Source organism: Gouania willdenowi, chromosome 7 (genome assembly GCF_900634775.1).
Source record: "Gouania willdenowi chromosome 7, fGouWil2.1, whole genome shotgun sequence".
In the NCBI taxonomy this organism is placed as follows: Eukaryota; Metazoa; Chordata; class Actinopteri; order Blenniiformes; family Gobiesocidae; genus Gouania; species Gouania willdenowi.
The window spans coordinates 20,769,421-20,795,664 of NC_041050.1; the positions used below are offsets into that span (position 1 = coordinate 20,769,421).

General features: G+C 39.1%; 2 protein-coding genes across 2 annotated transcripts; both read right to left on the reverse strand.

Moving 5' to 3' along the window:
• Nucleotides 1–1,382: 1,382 nt before the first annotated feature.
• On the reverse strand, nucleotides 1,383–4,241 carry LOC114467098 (keratin, type I cytoskeletal 18-like). Its single transcript, XM_028453144.1, has 7 exons — nucleotides 3,754–4,241; nucleotides 3,045–3,127; nucleotides 2,807–2,963; nucleotides 2,464–2,628; nucleotides 2,264–2,389; nucleotides 1,784–2,004; nucleotides 1,383–1,562 (listed from the first exon to the last, which is right to left on the reverse strand). Exons 1-7 carry the CDS (start codon nucleotides 4,162–4,164, stop codon nucleotides 1,436–1,438), a joined length of 1,290 nt encoding a protein of 429 aa, XP_028308945.1. The 5' UTR covers nucleotides 4,165–4,241; the 3' UTR covers nucleotides 1,383–1,435.
• A 1,117-nt stretch (nucleotides 4,242–5,358) lies between these two features.
• Nucleotides 5,359–9,864, reverse strand: krt18a.1 (keratin 18a, tandem duplicate 1). Its single transcript, XM_028453145.1, has 7 exons — nucleotides 9,338–9,864; nucleotides 7,425–7,507; nucleotides 6,931–7,087; nucleotides 6,629–6,793; nucleotides 6,390–6,515; nucleotides 5,952–6,172; nucleotides 5,359–5,863 (listed from the first exon to the last, which is right to left on the reverse strand). Exons 1-7 carry the CDS (start codon nucleotides 9,755–9,757, stop codon nucleotides 5,749–5,751), a joined length of 1,287 nt encoding a protein of 428 aa, XP_028308946.1. The 5' UTR covers nucleotides 9,758–9,864; the 3' UTR covers nucleotides 5,359–5,748.
• Nucleotides 9,865–26,244: the final 16,380 nt, after the last annotated feature.

Here is a 26,244-nt window from a genome sequence, read left to right on the forward strand (position 1 = left end):
GAAGTCTCATTTGGCAAATTATGTTCTTCCTGCATTTTTTATTTGCCACTGTTTGGAACTTAATTTGTACTGCTTCCTGTTGATGGCTTGCTGAGTAGTTCATCCTTGAACACACTTTAGCATGTCTCTTGCTGTTGACTTCATGACACTTTGGATTTTCCTCTCCACACATCCATGCTTATGATTTCCTCCCATCCACCGCAGTTTCACAATACATTTTTCTGCCTTTACTTGAAGGAGAAAGTTAACAAGGAGTATTGGACAACTGACCCAAACTTGACACACCCTGAAAATGAGTAAATAACATGAGATGCAATAAAATCTTTACAGGCCGTTTGGTGACACCGGTAGGAAGAAGAGAAACAAAAAGTTCCCATAAAATGCATTATCTAAATAGTATCAGGTGACATGTTGTCTATTATGTGTCAGCTAAACAGTATGTATTAACAATGTAACTACAGTCCATTTATATTTGTCTATTTGTTCTCATTGATTCATATGAATCCATATAGTCAACCCTGAGGATTTACTGTTGACTGGCTCCATTTGGGTCCCCAAAAGATATTTGAAATATGCAGAAGCCCTTCTGCTCTGTACAACAAACTCAGTCCACCACTCTTTACATTGTTCTTTACACTGTCTTTAAGGAATTCATCCCTTTGTCTGGGTTTGAACAATTTTTAATCGAGCAGTTTTTAATGGAAGGCATCTGACTGCAATGACAGATCTACAACTAACAAAGACACGGCTATTAGAGGGTGCTGCTTTACGACTCCACTCTTCAGGACTTCATTCTGGCAGTTGTTAGGGCAATCGCCACCTCTGTTAGCAGGGCAAGCCCAGTTTCCTCAGCAACCCTCAACTTGTGGTAAGAATTTCTATCTTTTCTTTAGACAAGAGAACAAGGCATCTGCTGTCACTGTTCAACCTGCTGTGACTACTAATTACATCTTTTAAAACAGGGACTTCAAAACAACAAACTAAAATCTAATGGTACAAAATGGAGGCAATGAAATGCGGTAAAACAGGTTGAGCTGGGAAGTCCTTGAAAAATGTACTGCTCTCACTCAGGACAATAATGTACAATTCATTCATAGAGCCAGAAAATATTAACTTGATTGGCAGGGCATAGGTCACCAGTTATATGCAAAAGCGCTTTTAGCGTTACTATCTAAAACAATAGCTTTTGTGCCTGAGCTAATGTTTTTATGCGCCAGGGTCTCGTCACAACTGGGAGGCAATCATCACCTACCAAATCATTCATTTACAAGTTTGAAAAAAAAAAAAAAAAACTGTTTCTGTTTTTGTATTAATAATTAATTCATTTTCAAGGTAAATATATTGTAACAGTTTAATGATACATAAAAAAAGAGTCTAGAACATTCATGGAAACCATAATGTCGTATTTTTTATTGTTGTTACTGGTTTGCTTGGTTTAATTAACAACTTTTTCACTGGATTTGATGTCCTTGCTCTCAGAGACCACTTTGCCATCCACCAAAGTCTGGGTGACTGTCACTACTTTGGTCTGGACCTTCTTTGGATCAAATGCATCTTCCAGTCTAGTTCAAAACAAAAACACATTAATATTTCATACATTGAAAACATTTCACTCTGCTACCATGTCTGTGTATGTTAGATGAAATTCATTTTGCCTGCCTAATAGCATAAATTCTATTCTATTAAAAAAACACGCAAATAAAGGTAGAGCATAACAGATGGTGGTCACCTATCCTTTTACACGCTGTCTTCTACACCTTCTGCTTTGTCTTCTCATACTCACTTGAGGTCACCGCCATCCAGCAGTCTTCTGTACTCGACAATCTCTTCCTCTAGTTTCACCTTGATGTTAAGCAGAATCTCATACTCCCTTGTGGTATGCTGGATATCAGTGCGGATCAACTCCAACTCCTCCTGCAGCCTCAGAATGATTGTGTTGTACTTCTTCACTTCCATGTTGTAACGCATATCAATGTCGCGCAGAGTGGCTTCTAGAGAGGCTTTCTGTCAGGAGTGGAAACAGAGAATTGACTGTTAATGTGAGAAAATTAATTAATTAATTAATTTATTTGCAGTTGCCTTATATGAATTAAATGTTTTAAAATTGATGTAGAGGAAGCAAAGTTTTGTAGATAGCGATATGTTGTTCTTTCCATACTCAAATCATTTTAAAGTAAAAGTGCAGAAATGTCAGAAGGATAAAAACATCACATCACATATGTTCTACAATTCTATAATTTGACCTTGCAAAAACGTTACTTACCAGGCTATGTGCGGACTGCAGTTCAATGTCGAGAGCCTGATACCTGCTTCTAGTTTCAGTTAATACAGACGTTGCCTCCTTCAGAGCTGTTGAGCTTTCAGTCACTTGGACCTGCACCTCTGTAATCTGAATATGAGTTGAAATCCCAGTTAATTTCCATAGCTATTGTACAATTGTGTATTATGTACAAAATCCTCTACCTGAGTATCATGCCATGCTTTGAGTTCTTGCTGGTTCTTCAATGTTATTCTCTCATACTTAGCCCTCATCTCCTCCATGATCTTGGCTAGGTCCTGTCCTTTAGGGGCATCTACATCTACTTGCACACTGCCCTGAACGATCTGAGCACGCAGTTCAGCAACATCCTGTCCAGGAAAAAATAGATATGGAGTGATTTCCTATTCAAGGATACTGGCGTATCCTGTGTAAAGAGGTGAATAATGAACAGATTGCCAGACTATTTGTCTACTGACAAGATCATGTATACAGTATATTATCACAGTGAGTATTTGCTGAAGTCGCTTGTTGAACTCTGTTCTTTACCTTCTCATGGTTTTTCTTCAGGTTGATCAGCTCTTCCTTAAGAGACTCTAGGTCACTTTCCAGGTGGAGACGAATAACATTGGTGTCATCCAGAAGTTTCCTAAGACTTTTGACATCTGCTTCCACAGTTTGCCGCATGGATAACTCGTACTCCATCCTAAAGACACAAACTGTCTGTCAGACACTCATGATGGTTGATGAGGTAGTTTTGTTTGTCTCATCAAAACCAGAAACTCACTTGACTCTGAAGTCATCTGCAGCCAGCCTTGCATTGTCAAGTGAAATAGCTTGGTGGGCATTTGTCTTGATCATGTCAAAGATCTGAAATCAAAAGTAGATTTTTACAGTTTTGGAATGTTTACTTCTCCAGGGAATTGTGATTAGAATGGACTGTTTTAAAGACTGAGAGGCTTTTGATTACTCATTTTTCTTGGTTATCTTTTTGCTGTCTACATTGGCTTGATATGTGTAGTAGTAAAGGACACCACAGGTAATGGCATTAAGACGTCAGTGGTGAGGTAAAGGTTAAGAAAGCGGGCTGGTAATCAAGGGGTCACTGATTTGAATCCAACCCGGACCATTACTGTGTGATGTTGAGCATGTCCCCTAACAATAACTGCTCGTGCTTTGGATAAAAGCATCTGCTAAAATCAATATGTAATCTTGTGACAGAGTAATAGAATAACACCATAATGTAGGAATTGTCCTGATAATTTAGCTTGGAAGGACTTTTTCAAGATGAAGGTTGGAAATGAATGGAAATAAATCACCCCTCCATGGATTACAGCTTCACAGACAATGTAGGTAAATGCCAATGCATAACTTTAGACCATACATGTTAAAATTATTTTTTTAATCAGCTCAACAAAAAAATAAAAACTAAAAAAAAATCAGAAGAGTCATCATCTTTTATCAGGAAAAAATAATAAATAAACTTGATGGCTCACCTTGGCCCTCAGATCCACAATGACTGCATTGTATCTACTGTAATCCCGGCTTTCCAGGGGACCTCTTTTCTCAATGGTCTCTCTGATCTTGATCTCCAACTGGCTGTTGGCCTTTTCTAGACTCCTGACGGTCTCTAGGTAGCTGGCCAGGCGGTCGTTTAGGTGCTGCATGGCAATCTTCTCATTCCCAATGGCCAATGTGCCAGAGGAAGAGCCAGTGGACATGGACTGGTAGTCATATCCACCACCAAATCCACTGCCTACATGTGTGCCATATTTGACAGTGGAGATCTTGGTCCCATAGCCACCTGCCCCTCCACTTACACTGTGTGCATAGGAGCGACCCACCTGTTGTGGTCTGTCACTGAGATTAGTAAAGGTAGAATGTTGGCCTCTGATGAGAAGATCCATTAGGGAGATGTTACTGAACAAATGGAAGGAGAATTAAGCAGAGGTGTTCGGCAGAGGAGTGAGAAGTGAAGGTAGAGTCTGGGGTCTTATATATGACACTGAAAGGTAGTATTCCTTTCTGACACTCCCCTCTTATCTATATTGCATTTTCATCTTTAACCCTCTAAGTTAAACTTTGGACCTCAACACCCTTTGTCAAGCAGTGCATCAAAATTGTTTCAATGGAAACCTCACAAAGCCAACAATCTAAGACATAAAAGTAGATACTGTTGTTTTTGTTGACAAATTCTTATTTGTATATCCTATATTTATCATGTTACAGGGAACACACACGTTTTCTATACTGAAGTAGTGCAGATCTTTATTCAATAGTAACTCAGTCATAACTGTATGTGAGTCACATTTGTTTACAAGGTCTATCTAGTTTTACATTTTGAAAAAGCTGTGCTTTTATGGTGTCTTCATACAATTGATGTGTTTTAAGCAATATATGTGAAAACGTATCATAAGATGTTTAATAACAGACATTAGGTTTACCTGTGGCTAAAGTTTATGTCACTGGCTCATAGTTTAAGGGTACCCCCCTTACACTATCAGCCAGTGACATAAACTTTAACCAGACTTTTCCTGTTGTTGCTTCCAATTTACTAACATTGTGCCTCAGCAGACAATGGTACTTCTTGACAGTTTTTTTTTCCTGTGAATTTAGTTAACATATGATACTTTGTTTTTGCTTTTTTTTTTTAAACCATTTTATTGCTCTTTTCAGTTTATGTCACATTGTATGGTTTTAGTGTTTTGTTCTTTAAGGCTTTGTATTGAGTTTAAGAAGGGTTGAAGGTCCACAGATCCGGTTTTCATCGTGTGTGGGTTGGCTACGGTATGTGTGTCCTTCCACTGTTCAAACACATTCATGTCAGGTTTTCTTGAAGTTTCTGCCTCGGTTGTGGAAATGAATATGGGTGTGACCATGAGTGTGTTTCTGTTAGCCCTGTCATGGACTGGTGGTGTCTAGCCTTTTTCCAAAGTCCACCCTTATAGGCTCCTGTACCAACAGGATAATCAAGTACAAGTACTTTAAGCATAAAATACTGCATGCTGCTAAAAAGGTTAGCCATTCCGGCCTCCTTTTCAGATGATAACTTTAAATTTTATTTGCCATAAATTACCTTCAGTTGGAAATGAGATAGCAGCTTCACATGTAAAGTTTCTTTATTAGGCTTTTAGGAACATTATAACACATCAGGCAGACTCAACTGGACAGTGGAAATATATAAATGATGATAAGACTTTACATTTTCTTCTAACAATCAATTACTTTAATTAGTTTTGTCCCCATGATAGTCATTTTTTTAACACACGGAAATGCATAAATAAATTCCAATGAACTAAAGTACAGATCTCATCTGTTCCAGTTAATGTTATCGGCCTGTGGAGGAGTCATATATCAATGAAGTCAAACTATTGATTGTTTGATTGTTAGTGCTGTCAACATAGAGGGAGTTCTGATGTTTGGTCTGATCCCAATAGTGTTATAAACTAATAACAGTTAGTGTAGGGAGTGTCAGTTTCTGCCTCTTATATTCAGAGGTTCTTGGTCTCTGTGCTGGAGGACACCACCTTGCCGTCCACTAATGTCTGAGTGACAGTCATTACTTTGGTTTTCTTCATTGTTTTCTGCTCCACCGCATCCTGTAGCCTAAAAAAACATCAAAGTCCAGTAGTTACACACTACAAACAGATGGCTTCTTTTACCACTGCCGCAGAAGTTAATTTATTGCACCTACTGGAAGTCTTCTCCATCCAGTAGCCGCCTGTATGTTGCAATCTCTGCCTCTAGCTTCATCTTTGTGTTGAGGAGTGCCTCATAATCCTGTGACTGCATCTGGATGTTGTTGCGCAGCTGTGAGAGTTCAGCCTCCAAACCCAATATTAGGCCATTAATAGCTTCAATCTCCATGTTGTAATGTATCTCTGTATCCCTCAGCGTGCCCTCCACAGAGGCTTTCTGTGAGTGTGGGAAAAAAAAAAAAAATGGGGAAGGTTAGGGGTTAAACATTAACAGTTGAGCTCAGCTCATGATGACAGCTCCATAGTGATAGTTCATCTCAGTGTACCGCTTGTGTCAACAACGTAAATGCAAGCGATGTAAAAGGAGAGTGCTTGTTTGGGCTTTGCTGAGTGTTCAAAGTAAATGAAGTGTGTGCTGACTGGGTGCTTCTCACCAGGCTCTTCTGTGACTCCAACTCAATCTGCAGCGTTTGTATCTGTCTGCGCAGTTCATTCACCTCCATCTGAGCTCCCTTCAAGGCCTCTGTGTTCTGCGTCACCTGCGTCTGCACTTCTATTATCTACAACCGAAGAACAAAAAAAGGGAAATAATGACGGAAGTTAACATTTTGAAATATTTGATGAATTGTGTTTTTAAAAGATATTCTGATTTAGTTTCTCAATGATTGTTTACCTGCGATTCATGCCATGCTTTAAGTTCCTCCTGGTTTTTCTGTGCCATCTTCTCATACTTTGCCCTAATTTCTGCCATAATCTGAGCCAAATCCTGCCCCTTGGGAGCATCAACATCTACATGGACTCCAGACTGGGCAATCTGGTTACGAAGCTCAATAACCTCCTGTAAAAAAGAAGCAGTAATAGGAATGAAAAAACATTTTCATAAACAAAAACTTATGGCATCTTCTAACTAAAATTGCACAGTTCAAATCATCATTGTATGCCGGTACTGAATTACTTCAAACCCATCAAACTTACATTTTCATGGTTTTTCTTGAGGTGGATGAGCTCCTCCTTCAAGGCTTCAATCTCGCTCTCAAGATTCAAACGGCTCAAGTTTGTGTCATCAATGACTTTTCGTAGACCAACAATATCAGCCTCCACAGACTGGCGGATTGCCAATTCCGACTCATATCTAAAAAGGACAAATTGGGCAGTGGTGAAAGATTTATTATCTCTAGTGCAGCTGTGGAAAGTCACAGAGACTGAGTTGGGAGGGGGAGCCTCAAATACTCCAAATCTACAAATCTGAGTGGGACCAAAAATGGGGATCAGGACATCCATGTTTATTTGAAAATGGTAATATGATATAATTTAAAATATTAATTGCAAATTATATCTATCAGCAAATTGTTACCAGCAAAAATACAAAGTCACTACTCGTATTCACTACAGTCTAGAAAGCAGATATTGCTAATATTTTTGTCCTGCTTCATTAAAAAAATCCAATAGGGCATGTCCATAGTCCTTACTTTACTCTGAAGTCATCAGCTGCCAGGCGAGCATTGTCGATGTTGAGAATCAAGCGGGCATTGTCACAAGTGGCATCAAAGACCTAAAAAGACAGGTTCACAAAAAGACAGAACAGTGTCTTTTGTAAGAAAACTTGTCAAGCTGTTCATGATGCATGTTTATTCAATCAGTGTAACCATGACAAAGTAGATGGTAATAGAGGCTGGTGGACCTTAAGCAGAACCAATCAGAAGCTGCCATGCGTCCTGTCTTCCCTCAGGAACAGGATATATCCTGTCAGCAGGTGATTTGCATGGAGACGTTAATGATAGTAGTTGTGTGTGTGCTTTGTCATGAGGTCGTGTTTTTTTAGCATGGGTTATTTGCTTTGCCTATCACCAGAGTGGCCTGTTTTACATGTTTGGGTCTGGGTCTGATGTTCAACATTTGAATGGGTTTTTTACTTTCATTTTTGTTTGTTGATAAAATAAAATAACATAATTAAGATTTTCTGATTCAGAATGAAATGCCCTATTAAGAGCTTTGAGATAGGCACCAGCAGACCCCCTCCCCCTGAAAAGAGGAGCAACCACATCTGAAAATAAATGGATGATTCTGAAGTATTTGATTTTCTATAGGTGTTTTGGAATTTATTTGAGCAGAGCTATTCTGGTTCTCTCCAAACAAAAGTTTATATTGCCTTCAGATTTGCATATCTTAATGAATCTGCAGTAATCCACCATAAAAGATACTAGAAAGATAATTTCTTACTCACACAGTCTTTCGCAGAGCGGACATACTGTACATAATTAGACAATGTTAAGCTGAAAAGCTGTTTTTAGAGAAGTCTTTTTATTTTTCTGTTGCACTCCCTATGGCACTAAAGTGCCTCAAACAATTAGCACTACTTTTAACGTATTTGTTCTCATCAGGAGCATATTTTCTTTTGGATGAAACAAGGTCAATTTAGTTTTCCAGTCTTGTGTATAAACACCAGTCTTTGGTATACAATGTCCTTTCCACTGTGTAGAGATGGAAAGAAAAGTATTTTTAAGTTGTGATAAATTATTCTGGACCCTTGTTTTCTTTGGTTGTTTTTCTACGTGAGCTCCTATAGATCCCACATTATTCCACCATACTTTTTTCCTGTCTGGCATTGTGCAGAACCATTGTAGCAGAAACCTCCTCTTCTGGGAATTGAATAATGTTTTCTATGACAAGTGACTGAACACTATAAGGTAAACAAGATGTTATCTTTTGATGCTTGTCTTAAGTACTCATATCTGTTTACATGAACTCCTCTTTTCCCTTCTGCCTTCTCTCAGTTTATTCATTAAAAGGATACTCAACCCAAATTACAAAGACAGGTAAACTGAATGACTATTATATGTCAAATTTACTGGAAGGAATATGAGGCAATGTAGAAGTTGCATATTGGATAAATGGCACTTTAAACACATGCTTATGGATGTGGCATCCAAATAAAGGCCAGCCAGCATTTTCAAAGTTTAATTTCTCGCTTCCAGTTTAATGAAATAAATAATTCTGGTCTTTTTAGGAATAACGTCATGACGTCTAATAACTAGATGATATGTAACTAAGCACCAAAATGTGAAATGTGAAAGTAGTCCGGACATGATGTCAACACAACATGCATACGCTGATTGGCTGAAATCTCCAAAATGGGGAAGCTCGCATTTGATGGGATGTTATGTACTGTATGTATTTGAAGGCTAAAAGTTGATATAAATGACTTAAATTTGTAAAAAAAAGTTTAATATTCACTTTTAAAACTATCATCTAAAGTGCATTCATATGTTGTAAGGCCTATTGCTTTAAACTAAAAAAAACTTCACACATCTTCTGAAAAAGCTTATATGTTTTAAATTTGTTTCTGTCTCAGAAAACACACACTAATCCCCCATATACTCACCTTCCTCCTCAGGTCGTCGAGGATAGCCTGGTACTTGCTGTAGTCTTTGAGGTCAGGTCCACTCTTCTCCAGGGCCTCCTTGATTTTAATCTCCAGCTTGTGGTTTGCCTGCTCCAAGTTCCTAACGGTTTCCAGGTAGTTTGACAGGCGGTCATTCAGGTTCTGCATTGCAAACTTCTCATTGCCCACTATGTTGGAGGTGTTGCCGCTGGTGCTGACCTGAAACATACCTCCTGCTCCCAATGCCATCGCTGATCCCATCCCGCCAGAGGACACGCTGATTCTGCTCCCACCAGCCCCACCATGAATACTGGAGGCCCTATAGACTGGAGCTGAGGCACGGGTGATTGACATAGCAGGACTCCTGCTAGTAGTGGAGGAACGCACAGAGTATGAGGTCTGTTGTCTGGTGGTAGTCATGGTTTCTAGAAAGGTGAGACTGAGTGAGAGGAACTGTGAGTAGGAGAAGCACTGGCTGGGCAGGCAGGAATTGAGCTCACAGACACAGGGCAGGAGGAGAGGATGTCTTTACACTATATAAACCTTGTGGGCCCTGACGCACTGCCCTGACCACTCCCCCTGTCTCAGTCACCTCCCTCTTTTCCACCAACCCAAATCACAAAGTCGGCTCAGAGCATGTCTTTGTCTGTGACCACCATCCAAAAGTGGTATATTTTTAACAGTTTTATCAAGTCAGCATTTTGAGAAAATCTGGAAGTTTTAAAAATCACAGTAAACTGATTAAATAAAAGACACAAATGTGGGCTTTAACTGATAGGGCAACAATCTGACTATGTACATTCTTATTTCCCAGCATTAGATTTTACATCCCATTCCTCCCTTCAAAAGTTACCCTCTCACACAACAGCTTCAAAGATATCAGAAAGGTAGCACCAGAGTGCAACCTTGCCCTTAGATCTGCTGTTTCCCATTGAAACATACCACTATCAACACTGATTTGTAATGATGAGGGCTTAGTTTTAAGATTTTTTTTGTTTAATATTTATGTTGCGAACAGGAATATAATTCAGTTTTACTGTATGTAAACAACAACGGACTCCCAAATTGCCAATGAAGAAAAAAAAAATGTCATACATCACCTTACATTGTTAAAGTACAGTTTTGCACGGAAGTAAAGAATTTTGGCATTGTGAAATTGAAGAAAACCAAAACTTCATGAGAGTTAATGACTGCGTTTCTTGACTAAAAACAAAGTGACAATGGTCACGTTTACATGGGAGCTTTAATTTAGAATAAAAGATAAATCCTCTTTAAACCGACCTTGTAAACATTTCATTCTTAATGCAAATTTAAGTCCGAATTAAACTTTAATCTGATTTAGGCGGCTGGTTTATTCCGATTTTAATTCCAAAATAAATCATTCCTCTTACTTTTAAACACTTAATTCCGCTTTAAGTTAATTCCTGTTGTTCTGCGCATGCTCGACTTGCCGCGATGACGACATAATCCAAGATGGCCACCCGGACCCCGTTTGAAACTTTTTATTTATTAAGAGCCTTAAAATACATGGATATAATGAAAAGAATGGATGGACGGAAGCATGAACATGCAGACATTTGCATAGACACACAGACTTATTACACACACGGACATTGACAAGCGGAACTGACTTAATCGGGTCATGAAGCAACAGAGCTAATGATGTGTGGATCATTATCAAGTTCATTTTTCACTCAACATCTTGTATAGTGGAGGTAGAACAGCTTTTGCACTAACCTCTGGCTTTGATTGTCCAAAGTATGGTCTTCTATCTCCCTTCTACGCTGCTCTATGGCTTTCCTCCTGCTCTGAGGAGCAAAGCGAAACCATGTGTTATCATCAGTGTTTACTTAAAAAAGACTTTAAAAAAGTAATTAGTTACAGTTACTCACTCCTTGATCCAAAAAGTAACCGAGTTAGTAATTAAATTACTCGATAATAAAAGTAACTCATTACCAAGGAAAGTAACTATTTACGTTACTGTAAAAAAAAAAAGTTGCTATATGTCAAATAATTCAGATTTTTTAGATGCGTGTGTCGTGAGGTGCTTCATTAAATTCGAGTTGCTTACAACAGATGTGGACAAAGTCTTCACTCCTTGATGTAATGAACACTTCACATACACGTTCTTGCCTTTGACCACAATTCATTTAAATTAATTCAAATTAATTTAAAAAGGCCAACTGCTGCATCAAATCTGTAGTGGCTGTGTGGCGCGTGTGGAGGCACATGTGTAAAAACACTGGCTCTGATTGGCTACCATGAAACATGACGCCGCCTTAGCCAATCATAATCGCTCACCTTGTTTCTAACCCACCTCCTCACTACAGCTGCATATAAAGCCAGGGGTGCTTTTGGATCACAGTTTATTCAATCAATGCATGTAACGCACCGCATTTAACGTTCAGTAACGTTAACGCCGTTGTATTCCAAACACTGGTTATCATTGAGCTGCTGCTTCAAAATTACAATCAAAATAAAAGTTACCATGTGGTCTTCTATGTTGTAGCCGAAAAGAAAAGGTTTGTTGTGTGTTTTTTAGATGTGAATACATCACTTTCGTCCAATCAGAACCCTTACCAACCCCAAACCTAAAGTGGAATTGAATAAAGCCAAATAAACTGGTTTTCCATATTTACCTCAATTTGGAATTATTATTTCCATGTAGACACGAAGCAGAACACTTTAATTCAGAATAATTTAATTCAGAATAACTAATTTAAAATTTAAAAAACATCATGTAACCATGGCCAATGCCTTGGATTGAGTAAGATTCAAATTGCAAAGATCATGGTTTTAATTTACCCTACTTCCTGAGCTTCTGCTACCCAAATATTTGTTTCTACCAGCTTTGTATGAAATGAAGTACGTGAGATATAGCCGACACAACAAATTAAAAATACTTTGGCATAAGGTTTGTATGTTCACGGTAATCGATCAAAATGTCAGGATCAGAACATTTTTATTGCGATGTATGCTTCCACGTACAAGGAATTTGTTTTGGTGTTTTCTTGACAATGTTAAAACAAATATCATAGATAGTGGGTGGTATAAATAAAAAAAAGGAGTTTTTGTGTCAGGAGGCATTTTTGTCTGATAAATCTTGCCTGAGGGGAGTAGCTTCATCAGTGCAGGTCAGGGGTGGGAGGGATCAGCTTACCTGCATGCATTAGTGTCCTGCATACAGTTCCTGGAGGGATTGGCAGATTGCTGCCACTGCTAATCATCTTCTCAGCAAAGTGGATAACACACTGCAGTCTGTGTTTGTCCAAATCAGTGGCTGCAGCGTACCATACAGTGATGGATGTAGTGAGGATGCTCTGAATAATGGCAGTGTAGAAGTTCACCATCATTGTCGTTCATCAAACAACTTCTTCAGCTGCCTCAAGAAAAACATCCTCTTCCCAGGAAGGAAAAGGACTCCAAAGAATTCACTGGGAGGTCCTGCAGAGTCATAGAGATTAGGGGGGCAGGGTTCTTTCCCAAGTCTACAACCATTTCCACTGTCTATACAGCATAGAGCTCCAGGTTGTTCCGGCTGCACCAGGCCATCAGATTGTCTATCTTTCACATGTATTTGGACTCGTCTCGACAGGAGATGAGTACAATGAGAATAATGTCGTCTGCCAACTTCAGTAGAATGAAGGACTGACAGAATGGTAAAGGGAGTCTGTGCAGCTGGTCCGGGAGTTGATAAAGTGGTTCCTGAATCTCACTTGCCATGCAGGAAGTCAGTGATCATCCTGCAGATCAAGTCAGGAACATTACGATGACACAGCTTCTCCAAAGAAATGTGAATAAGCAAAATGTTTTTTTTCATACATAATCATGCATGTTCTCTTCGAACAAAAGCCACATTTAGAGATGATCATTTGACAAATTAAGATAGTATATTTACTGATATATGTATGGAATGTACTCTTGGAAATAAATAATTACTTAGTTGTATTGCTGTTATGGTGATTGATGTTTTGCTTTTTCAATACCAGAGAAAATGCTGTATTTTTCATGTTCCATCTGCAGCTTTGGTGATATTTTTGGCCAATGAAAATGGTCCCATTTTCACCTTAACCTTCCACAGACAAATGCCAATGAAAGATTGGCATTTGATGCTAGAATTTCACTATTACACTATTTTGTAAATGTTGGAAAACATTATATTGACAACAAAATAATAAATAAATCACTTTGTCGGTAGGATACAGTAATTTTTCAGTATGCCCTGTTCAAATCCACTGTGGGCAATTTCTGTGGGTCCTTGAACAAATCCCCTAAAATTAACTGCGTCCTCTTGAAAAATACATTTGTAATCCCAGTGAGGGTCTCCTGGTTTATTAAAATTATGTTTTAAAAAAGTAAAATAAAATAAAAAATATAAATTTATTGTAGCTAGGCGATTGTTCACAAGATGAGGGTTGAAGTATAGTGACGTCAATTTGGAGCATTGACCGAACTATGCTTGAACCCTATTACTCTTCAAGTTACAATTTGTTTTCATTGACGCTGCTGATATCACAAACATTGAATGAGTAGGAATCTGTAATGCCTGGTCTAAGATCAACATCAGAAGAAAGAGCAGTGCCAAAACCGAGGTTTAGTCAGAGACACAACCACTAGATACTCCACCATACCAAATGTAGTTTGACAACCTGTATTAGATTAAATCATGCAATCTTAACACCTGGACAATCCCTGACCCTAGTTAACAGTGTTTAATGAATAGCGATCACATCAAAGTATCTTTAAAGGTATTTCACCCCAGACTTTGCACTGAAGCCAACAGCAGCTGAGAAGGAGTTTCACTGTGTGAACAAACAATCTATTCCAACTACGACAGGTTTTAAGAGAAATCAATACATTAGACAGAATCGTCCTTAATGATCAGAAACTGGTATCTATACTTCACACTTATCTACACTTACAGCAGCAAAGAACAGAGCTGAGCACACAGAGGAAATTACTTACTAAACATGACACTTTACTTCATTTCACAACAAACCCTGTTATTTAACATCTGATTCTGGCTCTGAGGTAATTATCTACAAATTATTTATTTGCTGGCAAACAATCTAACTAGTTGAAGAATGGCTCTTTGCACAACAGAATACAGCAACCTTCTACAAAAGTTACTCAACTGGAGACTAAAGTACAAATTCTACAGAACTGCAAGGTTGATTATAAGAGCTACACAGACGACACACAACTAAATCTATCGCTAAACCCAGATGACTGTGGTCCCATAGAGGTGTTGTTTGACTGCTTAGAAAAGGTAAACTGCTTCAAGTAAATCATAACAAGATAGAGGTCATTGTCTTTGCAAGCAGGGAAAAGAGGACTGTTGTCAGTGACTACCTTGAGTCTCGATCTTTAGAAGCTAAATACCGAGTCCGATACCTGCGTCGATAGTGCTTCTCCGATTGGCTTTCTAAAAGTGCTCAGATCATGCAAAACGAGGTGTCTACTCCTCCGCCTGATTCCGAATATGTGCATTTCTCCCTGGTAGAGTCAGAACTGCGCCCGCTAGAGACGAAACACATGATCGTGGTGCAAAAAAAGTGTTCATTTTATGGAAAATGTGACACCAGCGGATGTGTTTTATTCGCCTGAGTCCGAATATGTGGTTTGGTTTTGGCTAGGGGCTGAATTGGTGTGCTACAGCAGCAGGGTCAGGTTTATGCTAATGATGGCTCCGTCACATAACGCAGCTATAATTTTTGACCCGCCCATTAAATCCTGAACACAGAAATTTGAAACACAGTTTGTGAAGCCTCGCTCCACAATGTAATGATAAATGGTTGAATGGCTTTTTACATGTTTTAAGGAATACATTTATGACCTATTTAATGTGTTTAGAAGGGAATGGCTGAATTTGCTTCACACAGACTTTAAAGTTCTGCTGCTGGTGTATAAATCTGAGAATGGGTTTCATCCAGAATCCATCAGTGAGATGTTTGTCAGGTATAAACCCAGTAGGTCTCTCAGATCTATGAACACAGGTCAGATGGTGGAGCCCAAAGTTAACAGCAAACATGGTGACACTGCTTTTAGTTGTTATGCTGCAAAGAAGTGGAACAAACTGCCAGCAGAAATGAAGTCGGCATCCAATGTGAACATTTTTAAATCAATTTAAAGCTATTTAACAAGCAGAAAACAGAAGCTAAAATAAATTAAGCTGTTCATTAAAATAATAATAAAAGTTTATTATTATTTCTATTGAACTGTATTTACATCTCTGCCACATGTTGGGGTTGTAGATGAGGAGAAAATTGAAGTCCATTTTAATGACAAAACCAAAATCCAAAGGCGGCATGAGGAAAATCAGGGAGCAGGGTGCAAAAACGCAGCAGGACACGAGGAGGTTGACTTTCACACTGAACCAGCTATCATTCCGTGTCCAAGCACCCAGCTAAATAGTGAGGGAGACCTGATTGGGAATGGGCCACACCTGGGTGCAAAACATGAGGCAGCTTATAGGCACGTTCGAGATGAGCCAAACGGACACAGTTTTGACAGCCGACTGTAGACACACGGTGCATGCTGGTTAGATTTCTGTCCGACTTGCTCCAGACTTGCTCTGATGTCACAGGCACGTGGGGCACGGAAAGCTTGTGAGACCCCAACAAGACCAGCCGTCTGGATCAGCCTCTGCAGTTCCCCAAGAGCAACTGCAGAGGTTACATGGCCCCATACATGACGGGAAAACGCCCACCTGTCAACGGAGAACTGACAGATGATTACCATTACGATTATTATCATTATTATAGTAATAGAACGTTCCTCAAAGTAGTGCCATGATTTTGTAAAATTCCCAAATACCACACCAAACCTTCACCATTCATTCCGTAATGCAATGTTGTCCAACATTTGTTGATCTCCCTGACAAGTTTTCACTTGCATTTCAGGTTGTAATGTTGGATTTATAATAAAGCCTCACTCTGTAGCTTATATTCTACATAATTCCAAACATCAGTGGTTTTAGGGAGCCTAATAGAAGGGTATGTAAATACTAATTAATAGTAAGTGGAAACATGAGCAGGAATACCTGGGATAGGCTTGGGCGGTATTCAAATTTTGATATCGTTATACCACCTTCCTATTTTACCGAGGTATACAGTATTACTGTGACTAATGAAAAATTATGACATAAGGCTCAGACAGCGTCACCAAACTGTTGACTTACGGGTGACTGCAGGTCATTAAGGAGCCTTAAAAAGTCTTAAATTGTCTTTAATTCAGATCAGACAGGTCTTAAACGTGCTTTAGTCACGCCACCACGATAATTTCTGGTGAACACGGAGGGAACGCTCTTCTCATCCCATTCCATCTCGGCGTCTGTGGCTCATGCACAGCACAACCAAAGAGTTTTTTTTCTGGCAAATCACATTTACTAGTCAGGTTCATGTTAGTACTACAGACACACCGAAGAATTGTGGTAAACAGAGCTCAATCCCCGCAGAAAGTACGCGTTGACGTCACTTTATAGCACAGCTATAGGCAGGAGTGAGAGCTGCGCTGCACACACAAAAAGAAAAAAAAACAATGGTGTGCACAGCTGCGCGCTGTCCTCGAGATGGGCTTTGATGATCTACTGTTGAATCAATCCTTTTTCTGTACAAGGACATGGAATATCTTTATATTTGATAAGTGGATTATGGTAATACATCCAATATCTCATGTGCACTCTGCACACCTGTGTTTGACGTGCGATTGTTTCCTGTGCGCTGATCTGACGTTGACATTAACAATTGTTTGTTAATAACAGCAGGCTTACCACTAAAACAAGTACAGTAAATATGTCATTTGTATGAGGAAAAACATAGGTTTTAACTGTAGGTTTTGGGTCAGGCGCAGATATAAGTACCTAATAAGTACCTCGGATACCTGTAGGTTTCAGTTTTGCTCTGTCGGGTTCGGGTCAAAACTTGAAGGTTCATATTATAAATGGTCTGTGTTTAAAAGCAAATCAGCACCACAGAAAGCCCAAAAAAAAAAATATATATATTTTTGAGTCTCTTTTTCTTTCTCCTCGTCCTCCTCCACCTGCTCACTGCACAAAAACTTTGAGACAAACTCGACAAAACCATTCACATAGGAGTCAGATACAGGTCACATTTTAAATGGTAATGTGAACGAAAAAAATAAAAAAATTGGAATTAAGCATTAAGGTTTGCATTGTGAACGCAGCCTCTGTCTCTCTCTCGCCTCCACGCTGTCACCCGACGACAACCCATTCAACACTGACTGAACACATAAGTGCTCCTGGACATAGAATCATGTTTAGGCATTGAATACATTATATTTAATCTTTATCTCCTATATACAGTAAGTGCATTGCATTTTTTTATCTTTATTTTTAATGACATTACTGAAACTGATACCATTGCATTTTAATGACACTGCGGTATACGGTATTACCATATTACCGCCCAAGCCTAACCTGGGAACACAAAGAAAAAAGGTAACACATAAAACAAAAACTATAATGGAAACTTAACAGAACCAACAAAGACTATTAGAACAAATAGAGGACCACAAGGGCTACAAACAACAAAACTACACAGAACCTAGTAAATATGACTCTGGTTGCAGTCATATTAATCCATTTCGTTTACAGTCATCCATTGCTTATTTAGCTTATCTGGGACCTTATTCTTTCATGTGCATAAGTCAGAAAAGCAGCGTAGCTGTGCAGTCAGTGCGCTATTCTCCCCCTCCACTTAAGTCTGTCACTGCTCACCTTCATCCCAGTTACACGCTCTGGGTGGAGTGGCCCTGAAATGTGGGCATTCTCTGCTTAAGCTATTTTCCTCCTGCACACTACTAAACTTAGAATAAGGACAGCTCCCCGGAAAGTGAAACTTTAGTTTGTACTTGAAGTCTGAATGCAGTTACGATTTGCATACATACATACAGTATACACATAATAATATTGCAAAAGAGACTCCAAGAAAGAATCTATTGCCACTGTCACACTTTTATTTTCATTTTATTTTCTTTCTTTTATTCATGGTTGTTTTATCAACAATGCTATTAACCTGAGTTGGGGTTTCCCTTACTCTTAGCTCCGGTCCGGTCCTGAAGGTCTACACAGCCGACCAGAGCTGAAATCCCACCCGGTTCTTTAATGCTAAAGGAGGACTTACACTTATAATAAAACTGAAGTTGAGGAATAGAGTCGATGCCATTTATTAGAAACACGTTTTACAAGTGAATACGAGACTATTCAGCACTGGCTCCATAGCGTTCCTTAACGATGGGTTCAGAAAGCCAAAAAAGGAAGAGGTCCTGGCTATCCACGGTTTTGTCTTCTTTGCCCCTCCTTATTTGTTGGACCCCTGCACTTTGACCTAACCTGTGTCGGTAGTACATGTGAAATGCAATGATGGGTGAGACGCGGTGTTTCAAAACCAAATGTAATCCTAAGTGAATGCATGTTGATGAGTGCCCAAGTACAATCCCTCACCTGCAGCACACACACAAATGGTTTAATGATGATTATCAATTAGCCATTTATGTGAAGACACCTGGAAACATTCATTAAGATGAGAACCTGTGGGGAGGGCAGCATAACTAGCCAAAGGATTGTCCATCGACATTTTTGTTAGATAAAAATCTACCAGTTCAAGACGGAACAAAAATGGATGTATTACAATTTACTATGTAGCCTACATCAGTGTTTCCCAAAAGGTGTGCCTCATGACACACTGGTGTGCCGTGCTACAAATTACTTGTACAAGATCAGATTTTAGAGGAGAAAAAAATAATTTTATAACTGATTCCTTGTAAAGGAAATTGTATTTAAAAAGAAGCTCTTTGAACAAATACTGTACCTTTCTTGTTGTTTTGTACAATATATTTGCTGGAACAGAGTTGCTTGTATGCTCCATTCATATTGCCACAAAGCAATAGTGTCATGGCAATAGAATGAACAATATAAATAAACGTGACGCAAAATTTCAATTTTTAAAACGCAATTATTAGCGATTAACTCAGTAAAATCATGTGATTAATTGTGATTACAATTTTTAATCATTTGACAGCACTACTTAAAATTGATTTTTAAAAACTCAACCCTAAAACTCAAGCTAATTACCTAATCTTAAATCACGTCTATAGTTGTGTGTTCAGCTTGATATTTTAATGTGCTGAATAGGTATATAGTTTTCAATACACAATAGGTACAATATATCCCAAAAATGTTATACACCTATATTAATAATAACAATGTAACCTTTGTTCATCACCGCTGTGAAATTCTTCTCTGTATTTTACCCATTTTCCCTGAGAGGTAGCAGTGGGCTGCCAATTGCAGGTGCCCAGGGAGCAGTTGGATTGGGGATAAGGAACGTCTTGCAATGAGTGATAAAACACAATTATAACATACACATACTCCTATGTCTCAGGCAAGGTAAGGTAGTTTTTTATATGGTGCATTTTGTTTCATACACAAGGCAAGCTCACGCATTCATTTTAATCTTTATTGCCTTCCATCTAATTAAAGGTAGGGTAGGTGATTTTCAAAAACTAGCATGATTTTGAATGTAGCTTCCCTAATGGCTCCGCCTTCACCCCCTCCCCCTTCCCTCTATGCTTCGTCTCACTCACATGCATGCGCACAGCTGCTGCAGAAGAGGACCTCAGCTCATCACTTGTATTGTGTAGAAACTTTGTTGTCTCATGTCTCATTCAGCAGTAAGTAAACAATAAACTTTACCATCATATGTGTTAAAATAAACGTGACCAAAAACTCTGTTTTAACTCTGTCAGCGGTGACGCGCTTTCAGTGTGAGCTCGTGCATGTGAGGAATCGAGAACGAGCAGGGAGACGTGATTGGTATTAAAAAAAACAGTTTTTTCCATTGGTCAAAGTTATTACTGATTTACAGCTGCTACAGTTAACAGATTTTCTTCTTTCCTTTTTCAGAGCATATAAGATCTTAATTTCTGTCAGGACATGAAGACAATTTCAATCAAAAACTTAAAAAGTGTATCTGGAGAAAATCGCCTGCCTTGAAGTTACATTTTTGTTATTTAGGCATAGATGTTTAAACATGAAAAGGAAAAAGCACATCCTAAAATCACTTGGTCTTTTGTCCTGATATCACACAGATTTCACCTCAAAGGTTTTGGCCCAAAGTCAAGAATGTCTGTCTGTTGTTACCCTGATAATCATCACAAAGCATTACGGGGGCTGGTCGAGGTATGCTTGTTGTCCCTCTAATCATTTCTATAAACGGTTTTCCCAATTTGGCTAGAGTCTCTTCCTGTTGACTTGGGATTTATGTGTGTAACACCCTGCACTCAGGGCCTATACTACGAAGCTAGATTTCCTCTTATCACGCTAACTTCCGGGATTTAATCAGTGTGTGCTGTCCTATGAAGCTGGCTTAAGCTGGCTAAATCACCATGGTAACTTAGGCTGAACACCTAACCTGGTCGGGACCAGATTTTGTTCTGGCTAGGATCTGAGCGAGTACTAAAGTCCAGCCTCCTGACCAATCAGATCTCTTAGAAAACAATCTGTCCAATAAAAGGAGGGTCATTTCGAACATGTCTCTGTGTGAATCTGATCTGAGAGCTGACAGGAGAGAGAATATTTAGACATCGATGCAATTCTTTCATTTACCAATGACATCATATAGGAAATATAAAGATTTTTATCTGATGGACTGATAAAGTGAAATAAGTTAGCTGATAAAGCCTTTGTGCATTGGGTGCTTTCAGACTGATAAATTAATTAATTAATTAATTAATCAATGAATTACTGTATTCTGGGGTTATGTAAAGAGCCTCAGATGTAAAGATAATGTGAAGTTTAAATACAGTATATTCCACCTTATTATATAGGCTGATCTGCATGAAAGTAGCATCAGAGCCACAAACAAGACAAACGTGAAAATTAAACTCATCAAAGTGTCTGTTTATTCTCCGTTTATAATCTTACTAATTTAAAGCATTAACACTCATCGATCCTGCATTCATCCCTTGCTGTTTTTACTGTAGCAACATTGTTGTTTTTAATATTTTTATAGAATTATTCCTCAATTGTGACGTAAGTTTTTATATACAGTTCCTCCATGATTGTGATTGGTCTGACGCTGCAATCTCCTCCTCTGTCACAAGAGCGCACACATAGCCAGGATGAAATGAACTCGCTTAACTTAGCGAGTTGTAATCGAGATTTGTAGGACAGCTTTTGTCTGATGAAGAATGTTTTGTGAGCATCATATTATAGTTTGCTGCAGCAACAAAAAACACAAAAGAATAAAATGAATTTAGTGAATCTGGAAAGCTAAAGAAATTCATTGTTTGTTGATACTGTCGTTTCCATCTCAATGCTTTATTGATGCTTCTTATGATATTCCAAAAATGAAAACTGCATCATGCAGTTAGTGTGTGTGCAGTGTGCAGCATGGAATGTCTGTGTTTACTGAATCAACTTTGTGTGATAATGAAACACTGCGATGGAGTGACATCACAAGACTGTCACACCTAATGTGTCACACATCTCCTTTATTGCCGCACTCTCTCCTTCCAAAGTTACATGACATTCCATAAATATAGCTCTATATAGCTGTAACTATCTGTAAAGTCACTTGAAGAGTTGTGAATCATTACTTTGATGTTACTTCAATGTTTGAGTACAAGGGTTATGTTTGTTTTAAATTCAGTCTCTCATCGTAGTAGTGTTTGATTCATGGTCACCTGATTAAGAGCTAAATCTATCTTGTTGCTTGGGTAAAAAAAAATTGCCAAAACAGGAATGGTAGTCCAGAGCAGTGAACTGTGGAGTTTTTCTTCAACGTACATTTCTAAATCATAGCAACCCTGATACAATTGAAAGAAACACTGCTGAGAAGTTTCATTCAAAAGCCCTACTCAAAAGATTGCCAAGTATATGATCTCGGGTCAGAAATTGTCTGACCCTTTAGCTGTTTTTCCCTCAACACCTTATTCAGTGGACAGACCACCACAGAAGATTCCAGTAGACCTCCCAATAAAACTCCCAGAACACACAGAGCTTTGAATACTGCATCCCTATAACAGCACTGTGTCGGTATCTCAGTCCATGTGTCACTGCTTACTGGATGTACTTGTCTGTGGCCCCGTGGTGAGATTATTCAATTAAAACGTGTCTGAGTGACTCAATGAAAATGAGGTGAAAACAGATGGAAGACAGTTGCGTGTAGATCATTTAACAGGTGTATGGAACATTCCTACCTGGTGCAGTTCACAGTTTAACGTGCTTCTGAATCATGCATCAAATTGAAACAGAGTTCTGTTATCAGGAAAAAATGTCTGTGTCAGCATTTACATGAATGTGTGTTTGTGTCGCGACGTGACACAAGCAGACAGAGTTTGTTTGTTCATGATTAAAGAACCAGCTGCTGTTCTTTTCCAGGAAGCTCCCAACATTTTTTCCAGATCTGTTGTGGGTAGATAAGGTATTCCTTTAATGCATTCCTAATGGGAAGTGGATGTCTCATGGGGATACAAATGAAATGGGACTGATTGTTTATTCGCAGAACATAACACATGGGAAAGAAGAATTACAGACAGAAAACAAGGCTAAGAGTCAGAGGCAGGGCTGGCCCGTGACATACGGGCAAACGCTATGGTAGCATCTATCCAGGGAGACCACTCATGGGTGAGATAAAGGTTAATTCTTCATATATAATATATTTTAGTGTTCTTATATTAAAAGTAATTGGCAAGATGTGTTAATATGAAAAAGGCCATATGAATTAAAGCCTATAGAATAATAATATAAAACAAATATATTTTTTATTTTTATTTACCTGACCCCAAAATGATCCACTAGAGGTCTCTCTTTGAAAAAATAAATTGTAGTATAGTTATTTTATAGTTATTCTATTTTTTTTTTATTTTTTTTTAATTTTAATAAAATCTTATTGAAGAATTATTTTTAACACAACACTTATTGACATTAATTAATAAATCAGTCCTGGTAAAAAGGATGACCACCAACATGGTGAAACCTAATCGTTGTGTGACTTGACTTGGTCAACGCATATGGGTCAAACCCTCACAAACTCATCAACATGGCCATGGGGCACTACCATATACCCGCCTACATCAGGCGGGTATCAGGCATCAGGCAAAACTGCCCATTTTACAACCCATTGGCAGCATCTCGAGAAGGGAATTATAACGGGCTGCACCATCTACCCCATCCTGTTTGTCATGGGAATTTATCTGCTCATAACACTGGCAGGAAATGACTCCAGAGGGCCATTTTTGGAGTACCAGTCAACCTGACAACCTCCAATAAAAGGCTTTATGGATGTCCTCACTATAACAACTTCATGTCATGTACAAGCAAGATGTATCCTGAAAGCACTTGACGATGTGACAACCTGGGCTCGAATGTGGTTCAAGCCGAGGAAATCGAGGTCCATGGTAATCAGAAATGGAAGAGTAACGAGAAAGTTACAACTTAAAGTTCAGGGTGAGGCAATACCATTGATCAAGGGAAACTCATTAAAGTGCCTAGGGAAGTGGAATGACGGATCACTTGTGGACAGGAGCTATGTTTTCAGGACAGACAAAAACAGGCAGAAAAGTGGATAAAAAAGGTCAAGACTACCAGGAAAGTTTAAGGCCTGGCTCTTCCAGCACGGGCTGCTACCAAGACTGATGTGGCTACTGACAATTTATGAAGTGCCCAAGACAGCAGTGTAAGGAGTTGAGAAGGGAGTAAATAAAGATCTTTGCAAGTGACTCAGAATCCCACCAAGCTTAACGTTAGTAGGGCTATACATCAGGTACGACCTGCTACAACCACCCCTATCATCAGTGGTTGAAGAGTTCAAGGCAGAGAAGAGACATGATCCAAGCCAAGGTCCGGCAATAAGAGGAGAGGAGGTGGTCTAAGGCAGTGGAACATGGATCACTCGGAGCTTGGACAAGGTGGGACCTGCCAAAGTGGAAGATCACCTGGCTAGAACTCTGAAGGCTGGGGCCCTTTTTCATCTCATTCCTGCTACGCATAGTGTACGACACCCTTCCATCACCAACAAACCTTCATAGATGGGTAATGAGGGATGACCCACCATGCATGCTATGTCGGGGGAGAGGAGCCATGGCACACATATTGGCAGGGTACAAGACGTCTATAGCCAGAGTAGATACAGATGGCGCCATGATAAGGTCCTCTGTGCACTGGCTAGACACCTAGACACCCTAGAGCAGGGGTGTCCAATTCCGGTCCTCGAGGGCCACTATCCAGCATGTTTTAGATGTTTCCCTCTTCCAACACACCTGATTCAAATGATCAACTCCTCATCCAGCTCTGCAGAAGCCTGATAACGATCCTAATCATTTGAATCAGGTGTGTTGGAAGAGGGAAACATCTAAAACATGCTGGATAGTGGCCCTCGAGGACCGGAATTGGACACCCCTGCCCTAGAGCCAGAGAGACTGAAAAAGCGGCAGTCCAACAAGAGACCACCATCTATGCAGTTTGTCAGGGAAGGGCAGAAACCACCAGTCCTCAAGAGAGCCAAATAGGGCCTTCTCCGAGCAGCACAATCATGCGAGATGAGAGTGGACCTGGGCAGTAGAGGTCGTGTGCTGGGTTTCCAGCACAGTCAGTGTTGAAGATATTAACAGCTGTGGGAGTAGCAGAAAGGGAGAAAAAATCATTTGTCAGCAGGTTGGTGAGGCCACAGAAAGAACATCTTTTTGGCTCTGGAGTAGGAAGAAGGAAAGGTGCTGGGGGCCAGGAGAAGATGGGCAGTGAATGGCCGTCACTGCCTGACCTGCCAATTGGAGGGTGTTGTGGTTTGGGGTCGAAATACCCTGAGAGAGTTGGACACCACCTGATGACAATTTCCTCCTAGCCGAAAGCGACAGTCATAAAAATGGCTGTAATATGTAGCATTAATTATGTATTCAACAGTAATAAATCAATGCTAGAAATAAAAAAGATAAAAAAAAGATTAAAAAAAAAAATCATTTTTGTTCTCTAGTAATTCAAAATACATTATTATCCATTGTTCACCAATGTCTCAAAATAAACCCTGAGCTTTTGACGAACATTTGTTAAGTAGAGTCATTAAAGAAATTCTCTTATCACAAACTTTTCACTCATCTGTTGAACATTTCTCTGTTGACTTTAAAGCTATCAGTTGCAGGGTTAGGGTCGTCTGAGGTTGTAAGTCTTCAGCAAATGTGAGGAATGCAAAAACTTCCCTCTGCAGCTAGAAGGTCAATGACCTATATATACAAACAGAGAAGATTACAAAAATACATAGCATCGCAGTAGTCAGCAACTGAGAATAACAAGCCATGGCTATAACAATAGGTGGACCAAACAAAGGTGTGAGACCGATACCTTCTACTTACGGGCTTCTCTCTTCTAAAGTTCCTTGTTTTAACATTGGATATGTGTAAAAGGGGCAACTGGTCACTTATCAAGCCAACAGTGGATTACTTATCCAGACCTATAGTGGATCCTCACAGATGACTATCCTACCTTGCAGAATTGTTAGTACTCTCAATAAACCTAAAATATGGTTTTAAAAGCTTTGGGATACTATTGTCAACGGGCCACAGAGCATTTATAGTTCTAGGAAAAATTCCCCCAAACTTTACAGTTCAGAATGTTCTGGTCTTCCCAAAAAGAGTATTTCAAGTTTACAATTATTACAGAAATCAGCAGCATGTGTCCTGACGAAGACCAGGAGGCGGGAACACATTACACCCATTTTAAAATTGCTGCATTGGCTCCCCGTATATATATATATATATATATATATATATATATATATATATATATATATTTATAAGGCAAGCCATTCAGGAAATTAAATATATATATGAAAGTCTGAATATATTTAAAAAAAGTTTATGACAGTGTATTTATATATATATATATATATATA